Here is an 18,671-nt window from a genome sequence, read left to right on the forward strand (position 1 = left end):
GGCCGGGGCCACAGACAGGTCTTAGCGCTGGCTACCAGGAGCGTTTCTGTCTCAGTCCATCCTAGTCAGACACGGGGTGTGGGGAGCTCCCCAGCATCTGGTTTCCTGTGGCTGGAGAACGAGGTGGAGGAGACACCCCTAATCTTTGGCGTGCTGGGCCAGAAGGGACAGCCCCGTCTGCCCACACTCCCACCTGCCGGACCTCAAGCCCAGCCCGCGTCACCTGCAGGGGGGGTGGGTGCTGGGGCCAAGCCTGGGTATTCTCCTCTGAACGACAGCATCCCACGAGTCCATCGGGCCCCACCCCGCCTCTCCTTGGAGGGGGGCCCCATTCCCGTTTCTTTCCTCTGCACTTTGGGGGCTGTCGTCCCTGAGAGGGCGGGGCGCGCCTCCCCGCCACCCGCTCCAGCGTCGCCGTCCTCATTCCGACTGCCCGTGTCTGTGAGGCTGGTTCTGCGAAGTGCTGCCCCTTTTCTTGGTGGCTGCTGAATCTCCTTCCTGTCGGTTCTTGCTTTTCCCTCCTCGTTTTATGAGGAAGGGAGGAAAGGAAGTTCAGGGACCGTGGCGTTCAGCTCTGCCGTCTGAACCCGAAGCTGGGGCTTCTTCCCCGATCTCTCTCTTGAGTTTTCCTTAGCCGTGGGTGCAGCGAAGGCGGCTGTGGTGCCGTCCCACACGTCCGGTCCTCGTCCCAGCGTCGTGGCCTGGGTCTGGGTGCTTCACCCGTGGAGAGCCCAGCGGTCACCACGCATTAACGACCTTGCAGATAGCGCCTTCTTATACCACTTAATTTTTTTCCTTAAATGATGTAAGCTGTTGGGTTTTTTTGTTTGTTTGTTTTCCTTAAATGGCCAAGGAAATGAAATCTGATTCGGTTAAATTTTGTAAACAAAGATGTTACTAAGAAAACTTTTTTCCCCCCCGGCATGAAAATATGTGGTCCAAAATTCCTTTTAAATGTCACAATATAAAATGTTTCCAAAACCTCACTGTTAATAAGTTACTGACTTCAGTATTCTTTATCAGTTAAAAGAGCAAATTTAATTTTTAAAAAATTTCTGGCACATTTGATTCAATTTTTTTAATATTCTCCTACGGAGAAATAAAAGATACATAGTCATTTTCCATGTATCCCTCTCATTTCGCTTGTCTTAGGCAATAAAATTTGCAGATTTTTTCCGGTTTTATCATGGGGCTAAGTAAGGAAGAAGAAAATTTTAGGCAAATGTTAAAAACCGTTTTCATAGATAAGAATCTCAGCCGTGACTGGAGGAGACCAGGGCCCGAGCCAGGGCAACCCAGGGCCAGCTGGCACCTATAGAAAGGGTCACAGCTGGTCGACCGCGTCCTCGTCAGAGGCTAGAATCATGCCTTTCTCCTTTTCTCATGGAAAAGGGGAATCGTATGCTGTGCAAATGTAGTTTGAAACTCAAGACTGATTTTCATCCTTTGCTTTTGCACGGAAAAGTGAAGATGAAAATCAACGGTAAAAAAACAACAACAAAAAAACGAAATAATAGGCGGATGTATTTCCTTGTCGTTTTCTAAGCCCAGGGACGGTTTGTGGAGCCGCTGAGTGGAGTAGGGTCCCCTGTGCTCCCGGTCTGCCCTGTGGGTGCTGGGCAGTACCGTGGAGCCTGCGAGGCTCCTTTATGATGGGGCTGTGGGAGGCAGAGCTTGGCTCAGAAGTGGAGGATTCTGTGTCAGCACTTCTGGACTGGGGGCTCACTCCAGCCGCATGCTGGCTGTGGGGTGTCCTCCCCCCAGTAGGTCTGGGTATTGATGGTGATCGTTGTGTCACGAGGTATCGTGTGGGATGATGGGGGTGATGCCGGAGGAGGTGCGTTGTGGACCATAAAGCCCTGTAAGGCTGGCTGTCATTGCCGTCACTTTCTGTTGCTTGGAGAACTGTTAGTGATACTTAGTAGCTTTCAGTGCACTTAGCCAGAATGATAGAAACGGAAATGTGAAACTTCTTTGGCAGTGTTTACTCCCAACAAAGCCTTTTTAGTTTTTTTTTGGAATAGGAAGATTTCGTTTGCTCTTCTTTTCCCTCTTAAAGCAGGAATGACAACACAGATGGGACGCTGACCCCTCTCTGTGTGTGGCCTTTCCCTCGCTCATAGGCTCCATTTAGCCACACCCTTCCTAGCCTGAGTTCTAGTAGGAGGAGCCCAGCTGTCCTATTACTCCAGCATCCCAAAGGTACACCCGGCTCCAGCATGAGAACCTCGACCCCGTTAGGGCACTCGGTTACAGGTGGACTGTAAGCGACTCCCTTCAGTCATCCTAAAAGATGTTACCAGAGAAACCCAAAGTGCATCCATTTCTTCCTGGCGTGCTGTTCACAGCACACACACGTCTGCGTCCGCGTCCTTGCTAGGAACACTCAGTCCCACCGCTCATCCTTTTGGGGAGAAACGACTCACTCAGGAATGCAAGCTCAAGGGTGCACAGAGGTAACTGGGGCCTTTGGGTGAAACTGAGGTTGAATAACTCGCACATGAAGCTGAGTTCAGACGGGAAGAGCTGCCCTCTGCTCGGACGCGGCGAACGCCCTCGCTGCCCAGCACGCTCCTCCGCCTGCTGCCAAGTCGTGCACGTGGTGGGGTCCGCCGCTGGTGACCTCGCCACATCCTTGGAAGGAGTAGGTATGAGTGGGCGAGAGGCAGGCAGCTGGGCTCGGGGCTCTGTGGCTCCAGCGTCGGCTCATGGTGTTCCCTGTACACCTGCACACAGGTGGGCTGAGCCAGACGCACGTCGATGGCATCTGGTACGGAGGCCAGGGGGACACCTGGGGACACTTTCTAAAAATAAAATTACACACGAATTAATTTGAGGTTCTATAATAACATTTGGCAGTCAGAGAAGATCGATCATCATTCACGGAGCACAGTGTGGGCCGTGGGCCCACCAGTGAGGAATGCAAAGTTAGAATAGACTTGCAGGAGAATAATTGGAAATGGGATTATAGAATTAGGCATTTTTAAAAATCTGCATTAAAAACGAGGTTGGATGGAGTTTGGAGGTGCCCTCTAAAATTTTGGTAGACAGCGTGGTCTGTCTGGTAGCTGGGGCGGGACGAAGGGTTTAATTTTAAAACAACAGGCGTGGTGGCCCCCGCCGACGCAGAGACCAGCTTGGTGCCACGCTCGCGTACGTCTTAAGGCATTCCCTTTGTGTTCCTGTGGCCAACTGCAGAACGTGAACGTTAGAGCGTTCCCGTTTTACCGGCCTGCTCGGCCACGTTCCGCCAGTGCGCAGCTGCCACGTGCCACCTGAGCCTGTTGGCAAGCTGTAGGACTCCAGTTTTTATACATAACTCTTAAATCCTGGGCGTTTAAGCATCTGGCTGAATTGCATCCAATGATTAAACCTTTGGGTTCATGGCAAGTGGATACGAGTACATAACTTTTGTTTCCGGATATATGTATAATACCAGAAAAAAATTATGTGAGCCAATTACAAGTGCCTAATGTTCGCGAGTGTCAGCTGTTGAAAAGGCGTCCTGATTCTGTATCTTAGCGGGGGTGGCGTGTGAAGCGACTGTAGAGCTGGAGGGGGCCTCGCAGGTGGAGGTGATGAAGGTGAGGTCCAGGGTCCGCGGTCCGCTGGCTGCAGGTTGCAAGGCCGGAGGCCGGAGCAGAGCAGAAGGAGAGCGAGCTCGGTGCTTCCCCGCGAAGCCTTTCTTGGCTTGAGGCTGATCCGACCACTAGCAGCGTGGCTTGCGAACGTGACTCTACACAATCGTAGTAAAGGCAGTGAGCAGAGAAAGGGGTGTGAAATCGTGCATCAGACGTGCCGAGGCAGAGGTGCATGGAGGCCGGGCCGTAGCCAGTGTCACCCGGGAGAGTTGGGTGGTGACGCGACCCCGGGGAGGGGCCGAGGTGGCTGGAGGCAGCGGGACGTGGAGGGATGCGGCTGGCATTGGGGAAAATCCAGTGGTCCCAGGGACAGGCTCCGTTCTCCCCTCCTGCCTTGGAGACCGCCCAGACCAATGAGCAGTCAGACGCGTGTGTGACCTGTGTGCCCCGGGCACGCCGGCCAAGCCTCGGGGGGTTCAGTCTGAGTCTGCCCAGCAAGAGCCTCCGTGTGCACTCAGGTGCCGATGTTTGTTTGGGAAGCTGCGGTGGCACAGGACTTGGGGGGCGGGGGCGCTGGTGGGGAGCCAGGGCCCGGGGTAGGGAAGAGTGTTTGGGCTCATGGTCACAGTGGTGGCGTGCTGGCAAGGGCCCTCTGGCTGCGGTGGCCTCGGAGGGGAGGCAGCCTATGGCTGCACGCAGGGCAGGCAGGAGCTAAACCCAGCTTAGCAACGCGAATGATTTCAGTGAATACAGACGGTGGCAATGGAGAGGATGAAGGAAGCTTTAGAACGCTTTGTTTGGGGAGGTAAGCGAAATGGAGAGAGAGAGAGGGAGAGAGAGAGAGGGAGAGACCGAGCGGGCTCGCTCACTCCAGGTCGACGCACAGGGCGGGAACAGAAACCTGTGTCGTCGGGTTACGCGAGTTACTCGGCTGCTGAAATGCAGAGCCACAGACCGGGGCTGGCAGACGACAGGAGTGCGTCATCTGCTACGACCCTCCGCCAGGCGAGTTTCCTCCGGACCCTCCTCTGCAGACACGGCCCTTGCCCGGCGACGTGCGAAGCGGGTGGGAACGAGAGTTGAGCTGCTTTGCTTGCGCGTTGGAAAGGCTTTTCGGTGTTTATTACGGAGCAGACTGAGTCCCCGATAGAGCAAGTTTGTTTTTCCGGCCACGTCAGTGCCCAGGTAGGAGTGTGAGTGTGAGTCACACGTCCTCACTGGCTCAGAAAGGTTTGTTCCCGGCCGGCCACCCCTGCCTCGCGCAGCAGTGCCCGTCGGCAGGGCCTCGGACAGTGCTCAGGGTGGCGTGGGGCGGGACGGCCCAGACCCTGGACTCTGGCGTGGCGGTCCTCATCTTCAGGGAGGCCCCTGGCGGAGGACAGACGCGGCTCCGAGCGGAACGGGGTTGGCAGGCCGGCTCTGGGCCGGTGGAGACACTCGGCCAGCGGGCTTCCCAGCGTGCGGTGTTCGTGGTTTAGACAGTGTTTCTGCACGTGTCAGTGCCGAGGAGCTGTGGATGAGGGCGGTGCTGGTGCTTCCTCTCCGAGACAGAGCTCAGAGCCCCGGGGAGGGCCGACTGCAGTGGACTCGGAGCCCGGAGTCTCGGGGGCCGGTTCGGCCTGGGGGACGGCGAGGAACGTGGAGCGGCCGTGTCTCCCGCTGTCCAGGAGTGGCCTCGCAGTCTCGTCCGGGAGACGCGTGTGGCTCTGTGAGGGGCCCAGATGCACTGGGACAGCCCTCGCCACCTCCACGTGGCGCTTCCCTGTCTCCCTCTGTCCGGCAGGGGTCCCCGGGGGCTTCTCACTAACCCAGCGTGGTTCTAACGCCCCTCCGTCCGCCAGCTGCCCCGCTCTGTCTAACCGTGTGTAGTAGTTCCATCCCCTTGTGAACTGTGACCGCGGAAACACCATCCCCATGGCGTCTGTGTTCCCACCCCGAACTGGGTTTCTCTTGAGGAGAATACAGGTCCTCAGCCCGCGAATTTGTCGGCACATTGCAGCCCAGGCACCTGGCAGGCACGAAAAATTCGATTCCGTTTTGCAGACAAAATGCAGAGAATGACAATTTCGGTGTTCTCTGCTTCTGAGCTCCGTGGGTCCAGGGTTCCCGGTGGGCGACAATCCGCACACGAAGCCTGCGGGAAAATTCCCCCCCTCAGCCCCGGCTCGGCCCGGCGTTGCACGGGAGGCTGTGTTCTAACCAGAACGAACACGGTTCTCGAGGGCACACCGAAATCTGAGCTCGGTAGTTCTTTTAAAACCGCACTGGTGGCTGGAGGCGGGTCCGAAGCCCCCTCCTAAACGCTCACAGTTGCCAGCGGGACAGCAGCCTAGGGTATAGTTTTCCACAAGTGAAGCCCACGTCTGTCTGCCCTCCTCTCGGTCCGTCTTTCTTGTGTAACGAGATTTTTTGTGTGTGTGGCAGGTGGCAGATTCAAGAAAGAGATTGTTGTTGACGGACAGAGCTATCTGCTGCTGATTAGAGATGAAGGGGGCCCCCCAGAGGCACAGGTGAGTATTAACCGCCGACAGCCAACCACGAGTTTGACCCGGATGAGAAGTCACAGTGTGCTCCAGAGGACGTGGGGGAGAAGCCCCCCGAAACCGTTTTCTGTGCTGGAGGGTTTTCTCTCCTCTAAGATACTAGTCCTGCAGCTCCTTCAGATAAGATCCCAGGGGGAGCTTTGGTCGGCGTGGCTGGTTTTCGCTGGTCTCGAGAGGGACGAGAAGTAGAAGGCGGGCCGGTTTGCCCGCTCAGTTGGACTGACACCCGGCCCTCTCTGCGGCCGCCCCAGCCGCCCCCTCCCCGCAGCAGTGGCTGCCCGGCCGGGGCCTCTGCCCAGGTCAGCCCCCACCCACGGCCGCTGCGCGGCCCCACTTCCTTGACGCCTCCTGGGAAGACGTGCCTTCTGGAAATAGAAGAGCACAGGGTGGACAGCCGCTTCCTTTGCTTGACTCTGTCCCCAGCTCAGTGTTGGTCCCTGGCGTGCTCTGCGAGACAGGCAGCCGTGGCGAGCTGCATCGGGCAACACGGGGTGGGCCAGCCCTGGGCGGGGGTGCGCCCAGCATCTCGCTCAGATGCCCCGACATCTCGCCCACGGGTGGACGTTCGTGGTGATGGCGCACAGACCCAGGCCGCCTGCCCGCCGATGGCGCCAGCGCTGGGGTTGGGAGAATGAGCACCTCGGGAGGCCTCCGTCTTGGCCTCGGACCGTGACTCAGTTTCCCCAGAGGACCAGTCCTTTGGGGGAATATCAGATGCAGCCTTTCAAAATGATGGACGGGGTTTTGTACAGAATTAGGCAGAGCGCGCTTAAATGTTGGAAAGATAAAACTTTGAAGTTGCTGTTCGTAAGCCGGCGTGAGCACCCTGTGTTCATCATTTGAGGCCATTTTGTGAAGTCTCCCCAAAGATAATGGCTCCATGGACAAAATCGCAAGACTTCTCGTGGCTCCTAGTGCCCTCTTAGGGCACTGTGAGAACTCGGCTGATTAACCGGATATATTGCGGGGGGCAGCTGGCGGGGTGGGGGTGTTGGAGTGCCACCGCCTCTTAGGTGCCGGCCAGTCAGGATGCACCCTTGGGAGAGTGAGGCGTGGTTTGTATTTCTCCCACGTGGAGCAGACAGTCGTCAGCTTTGGTCCTGGGAGATAAGGGCTGGTCCGCTTGACAAGTGTCATCTTAAGCCATAATCATGCACCAAAGAAGCTGGCTTCTCTCCGCTTCTCAGAAGAGAAAGGGCAGCCCGCCTCCAGGCAGACGAAGGAATGAGGGACCTCGGTCAGCCTGGGTCCCCGGGTGGCCCAAAGGGACATCGGTTGGAACTTCAGGTTTATTTAAGTCTTATCGTGTCTATTTTTCACACGTAACGGAAGACACGCTTCATTTATACGTGGGAGTCAGGGCTTAACCCACCAAAAGTTTCCCCAGATGTACGGGAGCTGAGGCCCTGGCCGCCGAGGCGTCCGTCGGCGCTGCGGCGTCTTTCACAGGAAGCAGGCGGGATTTTATGGGGACGGCTGTCCACCCGGGAAGACAGGGCGCCTGGGGCCAGGCTGACCAGTGTCTGTGTCACTGCAGGAACCGTGTGTCCCGGGCCCTCCGTCCGCTGGGCTCCGACTTACAAGACCGTTCCAAGTACTAAGTGAGAAGTTAAGTGCCTGACAGGACGGTTATTTGTCAAGAAGTCGTTTGATGTAGGTTCAGCTGGGAAAACAAAGAAATGGGCCCCCCAGAGGGGGTTTTAAAATTTTTCCCTAATTTTTGCTAATTTTGCTCATTTCTCTAACAGTAGAGAATAATGCCCTGGCAGGGCGCTGTGAGAATTCAGTGGCAGCTGACCTTTATGATACAAAGACCTCTACTCTCAGGGATAGGCCGGGGGGGGCCCGCCCGGGGTGGACCCCCCCAGCTCAGAGGGGGCCAGCAGGGCCTCCTGGGGGGACTCCAGAGGCGTGAAGCGGAAAGCTTCCGGTCACTCAGTCTCAGGATGTGGTCCGGCTGCTGGCAGGCTGCGGCTGGTCACGTCAGGACAGGCCAGAGGGTGGACGCTTCCGTGGGGAGGAGGAGTGCCTGGTGAGCGTCTGTGGAGACCAGGGTGTCCTGGGGGAGAAGCGGGTGGCGGTCCCATGCCAGGCCCGCCGTGCCCAGGCCGAGAAGGCCGTGAGTGACACCACAGCGTTACACAGAAGCGAGGTATCGGGCGCGGCCTGGCCCCGGGGGCCGGCCGGCCGCACGTCCTGTGCTCGCGAAGGTGACTCCGTGGCGTCCGGCCCTCTCTCCCCACGAGCCCCTCATTCACTGCCTTCCGCTCCCCTCCCACTCTTGTCTCCCTAGTTCGCCATGTGGGTGGACGCTGTTATCTTTGTCTTCAGCTTGGAGGATGAAATTAGTTTCCAGACAGTCTACCACTACTACAGCCGCATGGCCAGCTACCGCAACACGGGCGAGGTCCCGCTGGTCCTGGTGGGAACCCAGGGTGAGTGACACGTGCCCGTGGCCGCACCGGGCCGGGGGGGGCGGGCGGCGGTTCTGACAGCCGGGCCCAGCGGGTTCGCGGGCTGTGCTTCCAGCGTGGGGGAATTCGAAAGTGGTCTAAAGAAGGAAGGATTTTCTACCGAAGGCTCATTTTTGACCATGAAAAATCTGTAAAAGTAAAATTTCCTGAGTTGATTCTACAGCGAAATCACTTAATTAGCAGCCTCAAAATAACACACACACACACACACACACACGCACACACATGCACACACACATACACCCTACATACTTCACAAAAAAATAAAACCCACTTTCTATTCTGTGTTGGGATATCTTAAATCTCTATATTACTTAAAACAATTTATAGGCAATCTAAGATTGTTCATTTAACTTTGCACCTTTAAAATAATGCCAGTTTCTGATACATAGCAGTCTTGCTTTATTCTTCTCTGTTACTGTCTTGTGATCTATATCTGATATTTAATCTACAGGCCCCTCAGAGAGTGTAGAATCATATCATATGAACATATTCCTTATTTCCTCCGGGTCACCTGAAGCCTGGTCTCTTAGTAAAGTGACATCACTTCAGGTGTCCTCATTCTTGATCACAGACTCGCTGATGCCCTGGCACCTAGCACTAGTGTCTTCAGAGGTCCCCATGGGACGTTTCTAAAAATCAGACGAAGGCTCACTCTGAAAACTGCCTTGTCGGAAACATGGGCAACTTACAAAGGAAGGAAGGTCAAGAAACATCGGACGACGCCTCCGTTTTCCTGTTTCTATACTGTTTGCGTTAATTCCCTTAGAATCGGCACGTGGCCTGCCCTCCCCCTGCTGTGCAGCTTCTCCAGAGGAGAAGCGAGCAGGGGGAACGAGCAGGAACGGCCGGCCGTCTGCGTTTCAGTGGCCGGAGACGTGGGACGGCCGAGTGTTGGGACAAGTACAGTCACGTGGGTAAACTAAACGCGTTTTCTCGGGTAAAGGTGAGAGCTATGCTGTCACGGAGAGCACAGCACCACCCGTCCCCTTTTTTTTTTTGCACCTGTAGCTGCGAGTGGTCACATGACTATAACTTTCAGGTAAGAGGAAGATTTAACCTAAAACCAAACAGGAGACGGGGCTTTGTGCCCGGCGCGCCCTCCAGTGGCCACACGGCAACAGTGCGCCAGTGAAAAGCCCTCGGTCTTGTTTTTAGTACGGAACTGGTGGTTTGAGTCCGTGTCTTGAAAATTCTTCCTAAATGCCGTTTGAGAGTGGGGACTTCTTCTAAAGCAGCCCCTGCCTCAGCTTCTCAAATGTGACGTGGTTCGTCTCCAGTAAACGCCCGTCCTGCGGGCCAGCCCGGGGTGTTCCGAGCAGAGCCACCGGCTGCATAGGGGGATCTCCTCACAGCCGCCTGAGTTCGGGAGCAAGGACACTGGGGGCCGTGTTCACAGCTCATGCCTCGCACGGCCACGCCCCAAGGAACAGGGCAGAGTGCTGTCCATTAGGGATGTTTGTCATCTTGGTCATTAACCAGACTTCTAATTCCCAGAGGGCCCTGGAGGCCCTGCTGGCCAGCGGATGGGTGAGCCTGGGCTTCTGGAGGGTTCCACGCTTCGCTGTTAGTTGAACGCAGACTCACTTCCCGAGAAGTCTGCTTGTTTGTCAGGCTTTTTTTTTTTGGCATGGGCTGGATGGCATGCCAGGACAGAGGCAGGGCAGGTCAAGGGAAGACAAACGGGGGGGTCCAGAGTTCCTCTCCCAGGCGGATGGGTATGTGACCTCAAGGTAGGAGGTCAGAGATGGGACGAGATGAAGAATGAAGCTCATTCTTTAGGGCACCTGGCAGGTGGCGTGGCCTCAGCCAAAGGTGTCCTCTTTCTGGGGACAGTCGGGGTGCTCTGCAGTCGGTCTTAAGTGGATGAGACGTTTCTGAATGAGGTGATTGCAGTGTTCGCTCAGCAGGTTCCATTTTGAGAGCTCGCAGATTAAACTGATTTGAGGGAGAAGCACGAGGTATAAAAAGCTGCCGACTCCGAGCGACTGAAACGTGGCTGGCGTGGACTGAAGCGTCCTGGGCCTGGCGGCTACGTCCGTTTCCGTCTCTGACGGTGGATCTCGGAAGACGGGACAGAACGGAAGTGGAGTGGATGTCCCGCCGAGGACGGAGGAGCTTGGGACGCGGGGGCCGCGGGTCAGGATGATTGTAAAGCTGGATCGATACTCTGTGGCCTGCATTTATGTGTTTTTAACTTCGTTCCTACTATTTTCTTAAAAGATGTTTACGCCTGCGAAAGGGACTTCTTTTCCTTAAGTTTGTGAAGTCCACGTCAGATTTATTAATCTGTAGGACGGGCAGACAGGATGAGGTGTTCTTGGAGGCCGTCCATCCAACACAGCTTGTTGGGGAAGCATCTGGAACGTAGATCGTTGTCAGCGAGTCCCGGATCACAGAGCTGGTGTCCTCAGCGTAGTTAGGACGGTCAGCTCAGGCCTGTTCCATGAGGCTGGAAAGTGAAGTTGGGGTCAAGGAAAGAAAAAGAGAAAGAAAGGGGAACAGCGAATAATTTTATTCATTTATTTTTTACTTACATGTCATTTTTTACGTTTTTATTGTAAAATCTTATTGAATGTATTAGAACATTTTCATATCTTATTTTTACTATAAAATTTATTATTTCCTCAAGATGCCACTTTTTTTTAATTAAAAAAAAAGAATGGAGTGCCACATACACTTCTGAGCAGAAATAAGACTGGACAGGCTGTCGCTGCCTCGTGTGACTCGTGACACCGCTGTCGGAATCGGGAGGCCATCCGCTGCTGGACTGTGGTTTAAAGAGCTCTTGAGCGTGTTCTGTTTTCACCCCTTTCACAACCCCCTGAGAAATGCGTGTGGTCTCACGCCTGAGCGCCGCAGCCGTCCACACGTGGGCCTTTGTCCTTGCGTGTGCCGGACACCTGGCTGGCGCTCAGTACGCGGTGGGGTGGGGGGTGCGGTCAAGGCCACGCTGGACAAAAAGGCTACTTTTTTTTTTTTTCCGAGATGATTGGCAGGTGCCCGACACCTCCGCCTTGCAGCTCCAGCACGCCCCCCGCTGTGCATAGCTCCTGCGGGAGGCGGGGGCCCCCCCACCCTCTCGTCCAGGTTGCCCCCGGAGCCGCTCTGCCTGCCCGAAGCTGGCTCGCACACTCGTGCGCGCGTGTGCCTGCGGCCCTCCGATGCGACCCCCTCACCGCCCACCCCTGCCCTGTCCCTTCGGTCTTTCCGCAATGCACCAGGTGCTCACCCAGGAAGTGGCGGGTCACCCCACCTCCTGCAGGCGAGGCTCCCCTGGGAATCACACCCCCCGCCCCGGGGCCGGGCATCCTACGTTCACAGCCGTCTCTCGGTTTACTGTTCGTTTCCTGTCCCCTTCTCAGCTCTCTGTCGTGTTCTCTGCGTGTCTGTCTCTAGAACCGGACCAGACGCCCGCGGGGCTCGTGACCGAGCGGCCACGTGGCTGCACCGGGGGACCACGCCGCCACACAGGCGGCGTTGGGCACAGTGCTTCGTGCGTCAGTGGTCACCTGCACACAGCGCCCTGGGCTTTTCCCGTTTGAAATTATTTTCCTCTGGGCCACGTTTAACTCTCAGGCCTCCTGCTCATCTTCCCGGGCCTTCTCTTGTCCCCATTTCAGACAGGATCCTCCGAAACGGATTCCTCCTAATGACAGCGATTCTAGTGTTTGAGACTGCGGTTCGCAGCGTGGGCCCAGGTCTTAGAAGAATCACACGGCCGCCGGCGAGGCGCGGGCTCCGAGCTGCTGGGAGCTCTGCAGTTGTGGGGAGCAGTCGGAGCCGCTGGTGGTCACCCCATTGCTTTTTTTTGCGTTCATCTGTTCCAGATGCCATAAGTTCCACGAACCCGCGGGTCATTGACGACGCCCGAGCGAGGAAGCTGTCCAGCGACCTGAAGCGATGCACGTACTACGAGACGTGTGCCACGTATGGGCTCAACGTGGAGCGCGTCTTCCAGGACGGTGAGCACTGCCTCTGGGGCCCCGGCGTCCCTTCCCGTACAGCAGGTCCAGCGTCCGTGCGGGGGCGCGGCCACAGCTGAGCCCCGCACGCCCCGGGCGGCTCTCGGTTCTGTGCCGCCTGAAGTGGCCCGCTGAGGAGAGGTGACAACACGCCTCCTCTGAATCCGCCCCGCGCCCAGCTCTGCGTGTCACGTCGCACGAGCGTGTTGTGTGCGGGATGACGTTCCTCGATCAGTTAGGCGCATGATGGGTCACGCCCGCACCTGCTCCGTTTGGCTCCGTTTGGTCGTTTGTGATGCAGGCCCGTCTCTTGAGAAAGGTTTAGCCGTTTCTCGTTAGGCTTCGAGGAGGATGAGCCGAGAAGAGAGAGTCAGGGTTGGGCAGAGAGGCAGAAACGTGGCACCACAGGACCCGGGCTGGGGCGGCCCCTCCGCGGCTCGGTTCCTTGTCGCGTGCCCTCCTCCGGGATCAGCGGGCGTCACACAGGACGTGCTCCTGGACGAGTGCCAGGTTCCCAAGGGCGTGGAACTTTCACATGAGTGATCGCAACGCCACGTGTTGGTCGTGAGAAGCAGGGGTGATGGGAGTCGGGGGGAGAGGGGCGGGGGGCGTGGCCACTCTGGGCGGTGTCCCACCTGGTGGGGTCGCAAAGGTCTGGGGGGAAGTGACTCCTGTAGCATCGGACCTGGGAGAGAGACGCTCCCGGTGACAGGTCCTGTTCCAGGTGGCAGTCTGGGAAGTCAGCGCGAGGCCCACCTTCGCACCACCCAGCCCTGGTGCCATGGGGGGCGACCGAGGGCAGCGCAGCGGCCAGGTGTGGATCTTCAGAGGCTTCCCGCGCTGCCCAGAGGTCGTGGAGGCCTCGCTGGGCCCCAGCCTGGTGGACACTGGCCACTGTTAGTAAAAGTCGTAATCGGGGCTCCTGGGACCACGCTGGGCAGTGAATGTTTTCCTTCTAAATGTCCAAATTTGTTTTCAGATGACACTGAGTTCCCCCTTCAGCATTTTATTCCGTTTCAGAGACCGCGTCCCTCACCTTTACGTGGCCCCCTCGGGCCCTCCGCCAGCGGGCAGACCTTTGAGCCCCACGGCGGCACACGCAGGGTCAGAGACCAGTGAGGCTGTGAAGGGTGAGGGAGCAGGGGGCTCTCGGGGTTCCGACAGGGCAAGGCTGCCATTGCCCGGCGAGTAGCCCCAACCCCGTGAACGTCAAAGTGAAGTAGGAGGCAAAGGTCCCCAGACGAGAGCCGCGGCCCAGACTGGCCAGCCGCCCGTTTCGTAAGAGACCTCGCTGGCCACGGCCGGGCTGCTCACAGGCCCCAGGGGTGCGGGCCGGGCCGCCCCTGGCTTTGGCCGCAGAGATGAGCCGTCACTCCAGAGACGCTGTGGCCCGCGCAGCCCCGGGCGGTCCCTCTCGGGCCTTCATCGAAGGTCCCCGGTCCCTGGCGTCGGCGCTGTGAGTGTGGTCGCGTGGATGGGCGTGTTCTCCACTGTGATCGCCGCATGCGCATTGGCTCCAAACACGCAGTTTCCACACAAAAACGAACTCGTAAATAAATCTCAAGCGTTGGTTGATGGTGGGGGTGCCGAGGAGGTGGCGCGTCCGTGCCCAGAGTGGCCGAGGCCGCGGACGGCGGTGGTGACCTGCGTGCCCGAAGCGCTTCACGCCGTCGGCAGCGTGGGGCCCTGGCGGTGGGGGACGCCACGGTTTTAGCCGTTGGTGCTGGTGTGGCTGTGACACGCCCCCTCCTCAGACAGCGTTCCACCGGCGAAGCTCGGCGCCTGTTGTAGTTTTCACAGGAATATTTTCCGTGCGTTTTGTTTCTCATTTTAGAGATGATAGACACTCCCATTAACTATCTAGATCGTGCAGAGTCTTCCAAGGAAATGACCCCTGTGACGCCTCAACTTCTGTGGCTCCCATGGGTTCATCCTGAAGATGTTTTTATGAAGATAAGTTTTAAAAATAAAACTGTGGTTACTGTGCACGTTTTACATGGTAGTTATAGGGCATGTCTTTTTGTGTTTTAAGTCATCAGTGTTTTAACGGTTAGTAGTCAAAGTAGCTGCTAACCAACTAGACTCAATACTTAGAAGCCATTAACGGGATAATCCAGATTGATCCTCACGGAAAGAAAACGAGCTTGTAAGGTTTAGAGTTAAAGAAATCGAGGCTCAGAAAGGTGACGTAACTGGGCCCACGGCACGTCGCCTGGATTGGACCCCGTCCCGAGAGCCGAGAGCCCGCGTCCTGTCCGCTCACCCAGGGCGGGCCGGCGGGCGGCGTGTCCAGCACACAGGCCCACCTCCCCCTCACGGACTCCGCTTTCACGGCTCTCTCTTCGAACTTTCTGGCTCCCTTTATGCCCTGGCACTTTTATTTACTTACTTCTCATGTCTTTGCGTTGCAGAAGGAGATAATAAAGAAAAAGTGTATGATTTCTGAGAATCATTTCGCTGATCAACAGAGGGAAGCGAGCCTGGCGTGTCACGTCCCACGCGGCCTCCGCCTGCCCGCAGCCTCGTCGGCTGGCCACCACGTCTGTTTTTTAAGAGATCGGGGACTTGATTCTTCTTTAACGTTTGACTTCCTAGTATCCTGAAACAGGAAGCGAATAGTAAAATTAGCAGGAAAACAGAATGCTAGCTTTTCTTTCGTTCACGTAGATGTCGGATGCCTGTGGGGAGCTAGCCCAGGAGGGATCTTCTTGGTTAGCAGTGGGGTCCCAGGGGGCAGGGAAGGGGGTCGGTTCATTCATTCATTCGTTCATTCCTTCCCAGTTGGAGCAGCAGCCTTCCTCACACAGCCCCCCCGGTCGGGTAGAGACGCACTGGGGAGCACGGCGGCCCCTGCCTTGGTGAGGGGCAGGATAACCACGGACAGCCAGCCACCCCCGAAGGCCGGCATCCTGCCTGCAGTGCAGATGGGGGGTGCGGCGGGCTGGGTGCCTTCTGGCGCCCCCTTAGCTGTGGGCGTCATCCGTGCCACTGCTCACTGCAGCTTAGTGTGGCTTGTGGAGCAGGTGAGAGTCACCTTTTGAGAATTAACATCCTCCCTGTTTCTGCCAAATCTGGGCAGTGGATCCGGCTTGCGACATGGTTCCCATCTGTCTGTCGGGGGGCCCGGCAGGCCGGACCCGCGGGGTTGAGGCGGCGTGGCTGCCCGGGGCCCCCTCTGTGTCTCACTCTGTCCGGTTTTGTGCCTTTCTGCTGGCCACTGGCCACGTCTTGGAGATTCGCTGCCGGCTTCTGGACTCCTGACTTTATAATGGTGATTTTCCTGTTTGCCACTCGGGTTTTTGAGAGGCCCTGGTCATCGGTGCTCTCAGGGCGTGGACACGTGAAGGAGGAAGGCTGGAGAACGTGACGCTCCCTCTCCGCAGGCCTCGTTTCTCTGGCTTGCTTTATTCATTCATTCATTCATTCATTCATTCATTCATTTTTAAGGAAGATCTCCCTTGCTCTGTCACGGGGCCAACGTTCCGAGTGGCCGGAGCCCGCAGCGGGGCGTCTTCGTGGCATTCCAGATGGGCCTCCGGGTGGGAATGGAGGGTCCTGTTGGCGATGGGATTTTCCAACCTAGATGATCAGCGATGACCTGAAATGATTTACAGCTTAGCAGCAGAAGTAAATTCTCCCACCAGAAGGGAAATGTAAAGGCCTCTGGGCGTTGGGTGGGCATCGTGGAGGAGGGCAGTGGCTCTGCCCCGTCGTCGTCGTGATGGGGCATTCAGGGTTGTATTTCTCTGCAGCTGGATTTTGGAAATTGTGAATCGAAGTCCCTTTTTGAGCACTTGTCAATTTCTCACAGAGTGTCTGCGTGCATAGACAGTCTGTGTGCAGAGTGTTTGCTGTGACGGGCGCGTGGTGGACATATGATGGGGCATAGTGACTTGTGTCACAGTGTAGTTATCTCAGTCATCCTGAGGCTGAGGGAGAAGCAGTTCTTTGTTTTGGCATTTTATGGACTAGAGGCAACGGAGCCCCTAAGTTTTTTTGGGAGGGACGATATAGTTTGTAATTTCATTAACTGTGGCACCTGACTTGTGTGTGACATTTTCAAGGTCCCGGGTCCCTAAGGAAGCATTGGTTTCCCTTTAGACAGAATGAGTAGAGTCACACAGTGGTCCAAACAGTTTTAATTTCCCCTCATCGAAGCCACCTGTGTCTTTTCTGCCATGATCCCTCCCTGCCCTAGAGCGAGCTGACGCAGCTTTGTCTGAACTGTGAGCAGGTTCGTGTTTGGGTCGTGCTGTTAGGCATCCCAACGTCAGCCGTTCGACCAGGACGATTTCCTGCTCTTGCACGTGTACCCTAAAATCGTAGTCCTTCATCAAATCCCAACTCAGAGCATCCTGTGATGCATTTTCAGGCACACTCGCTGCGGAAGCTTTGGCTCGTAGCTTCTTAATTAAGCTCGTGCTCAGAGGACCACATGCAAAATTTTGCTCTGACGATAAATCTTAGGCCAGGTCAAGATCTGTGTCAATCAAGAGCTAGATAAATTACAAATTACAAACCTGTCCCCTTAGTTCTCCCCACGACTGCTGGGTTTTGTCACGGTCTTGCTCGTCAAGGCAACGGGACGCCGAGCGATCGCAGGTGGAAGCCCTTTCGTTCCCAGGCTCATCTGCGCTATTTACGGTAAAAGAAACGTCCGTCTCAGGTGCACGTGGGTGGGAAGGCTGGGCCATAGCATCGAACAGTGTGCTCCCCTTCCAGAAAGATCCACGTCAGTCTTTCAGCACCTTCGCTCAGCTCTTCACGTCGTGCTGGAGTTAGCATCCCGGAAAGCGCTTTCGTAGAAGCTGCTCCCTCCTCGGTCCCCCCACCTGGGGACGGCCCTCCGGGGTGTGAAGGGGTGTGAATGCTCCACACGCAGGGCTGAGCCGGGGGAGGGCGCGTGACTCGCCTGGGCTACGCGGGACGGCCACCGAGCCTCCGTTTGCGTTCCTTCCTCTGCACAGATCGTGCAGCGTCCCATGTCATGTGAAACGTCTGTGACTGTCTGGTCCTGATTTCAGGAGTGGCCGGAACAAGGCTGGCTGCACTGATGAGCCCCTAACTGCATGTGGTGGAGCAGCGGTCCCCAACCTTTGTGGCACCAGGGAACGGGGCTTCTATGAGAACCTAATGCCTGATGGGCTGAGGCAGTGATGCCGGCGCTGGGAGCGGCTGCACGTGCAGATGGAGCTTCACCGTCTCCCCAGCCGCTCGCCTCCTGCTGTGCGGCCTGATTCCTGACAGGCCACCGACCGGTACTGGTCCGCGGCCCGGGGGTTGGGGACCCCAGTGTTAGAGCGTCGGTCAGTGGAAGCATCTCCTGAGGGCTGCATCGCCTTGGCCGTTGCGTTTTGCCGACACCAGGTCGTTTCTCGTGCTGTCGTTCGAGGTCGTGCTGGTCGGGCCTGGGTCCTTGTTCCCGGGGCCAGCTTGTCGCTGCCGGGGTGGCCTCTTCCCTGCTTCGTTGTTCTTGTTTTTCTCCTTTGTTACGTTAGAGATTAGATTGGGGCCGGTTTATACATTTTCTTCTTAAAGGACCGCTTTCAGAAATGGGATTTTTCACACTTAAAAGTCAGTCACGTATGTGTGTATGTTTGGCATTTAATGTGTGTCGAAGGTGAACTAATGAGCATTAGGTGCCCGTTGTTATGTTTTTTTATCCTTTGCAACGATGGCCGTGTTTATGTCACGAGTTAAGCGTGCTGGCAATGGGCAGCGAAGGTCTTTGCTGGGCCCCACCGGTGTCTGGGAGCCACATTTTCTGAGACGTTCGCTTCCTAAAGTCACATCACACAGTTGGGGTCAGGCCAGCGTGTCCTGGTGACCGCGGTTTTCACTGTACATCTGCGCCCGTCTGTGTCACCACCCCCACGCCCCGTCTGTAGGCCTTCCCAGGACAGGTGGGCAGCTTGCGTTCCGGTGGGGCAAGGAAGGTTCAGCCGCTCAAATGACGCTTTATTAAGGGGTTTTTGGTATTGTAAGGCTTTCTAATAATATCGCTCATCGAGCTCCTCTCCGGTTCACTGGGCGAGTCCTGGAAGGCAGTCTCAGTCCTAGTGCGGTGGCTGCCGTGCCGTCACCGTTCACCACGTGTCATTGCCCGGT

General features: G+C 56.6%; 1 protein-coding gene across 9 annotated transcripts in view; it reads left to right on the forward strand.

Annotated features, from left to right (window-relative positions):
* Positions 1-18,671, forward strand: part of LOC120600635 (arf-GAP with GTPase, ANK repeat and PH domain-containing protein 1) — a 317,727-nt gene that overhangs the window by 19,373 nt on the left and 279,683 nt on the right. For all 9 annotated transcript variants that reach the window (XR_005652247.1, XM_039860060.1, XM_039860076.1 and 6 more), the window contains exons 3-5: positions 6,006-6,091; positions 8,418-8,559; positions 12,429-12,563. Coding sequence is in view for 8 of the 9 variants with exons in the window: in XM_039860060.1 (XP_039715994.1) it covers positions 6,006-6,091; positions 8,418-8,559; positions 12,429-12,563 (363 nt within the window). In the remaining variant the exon portion in view is untranslated. The remainder of the gene's footprint in view (positions 1-6,005; positions 6,092-8,417; positions 8,560-12,428; positions 12,564-18,671) is intronic.

Source organism: Pteropus medius, unplaced genomic scaffold (assembly GCF_902729225.1).
Source record: "Pteropus medius unplaced genomic scaffold, Ma_sr-lr_union100, whole genome shotgun sequence".
Classification (NCBI taxonomy): Eukaryota; Metazoa; Chordata; class Mammalia; order Chiroptera; family Pteropodidae; genus Pteropus; species Pteropus medius.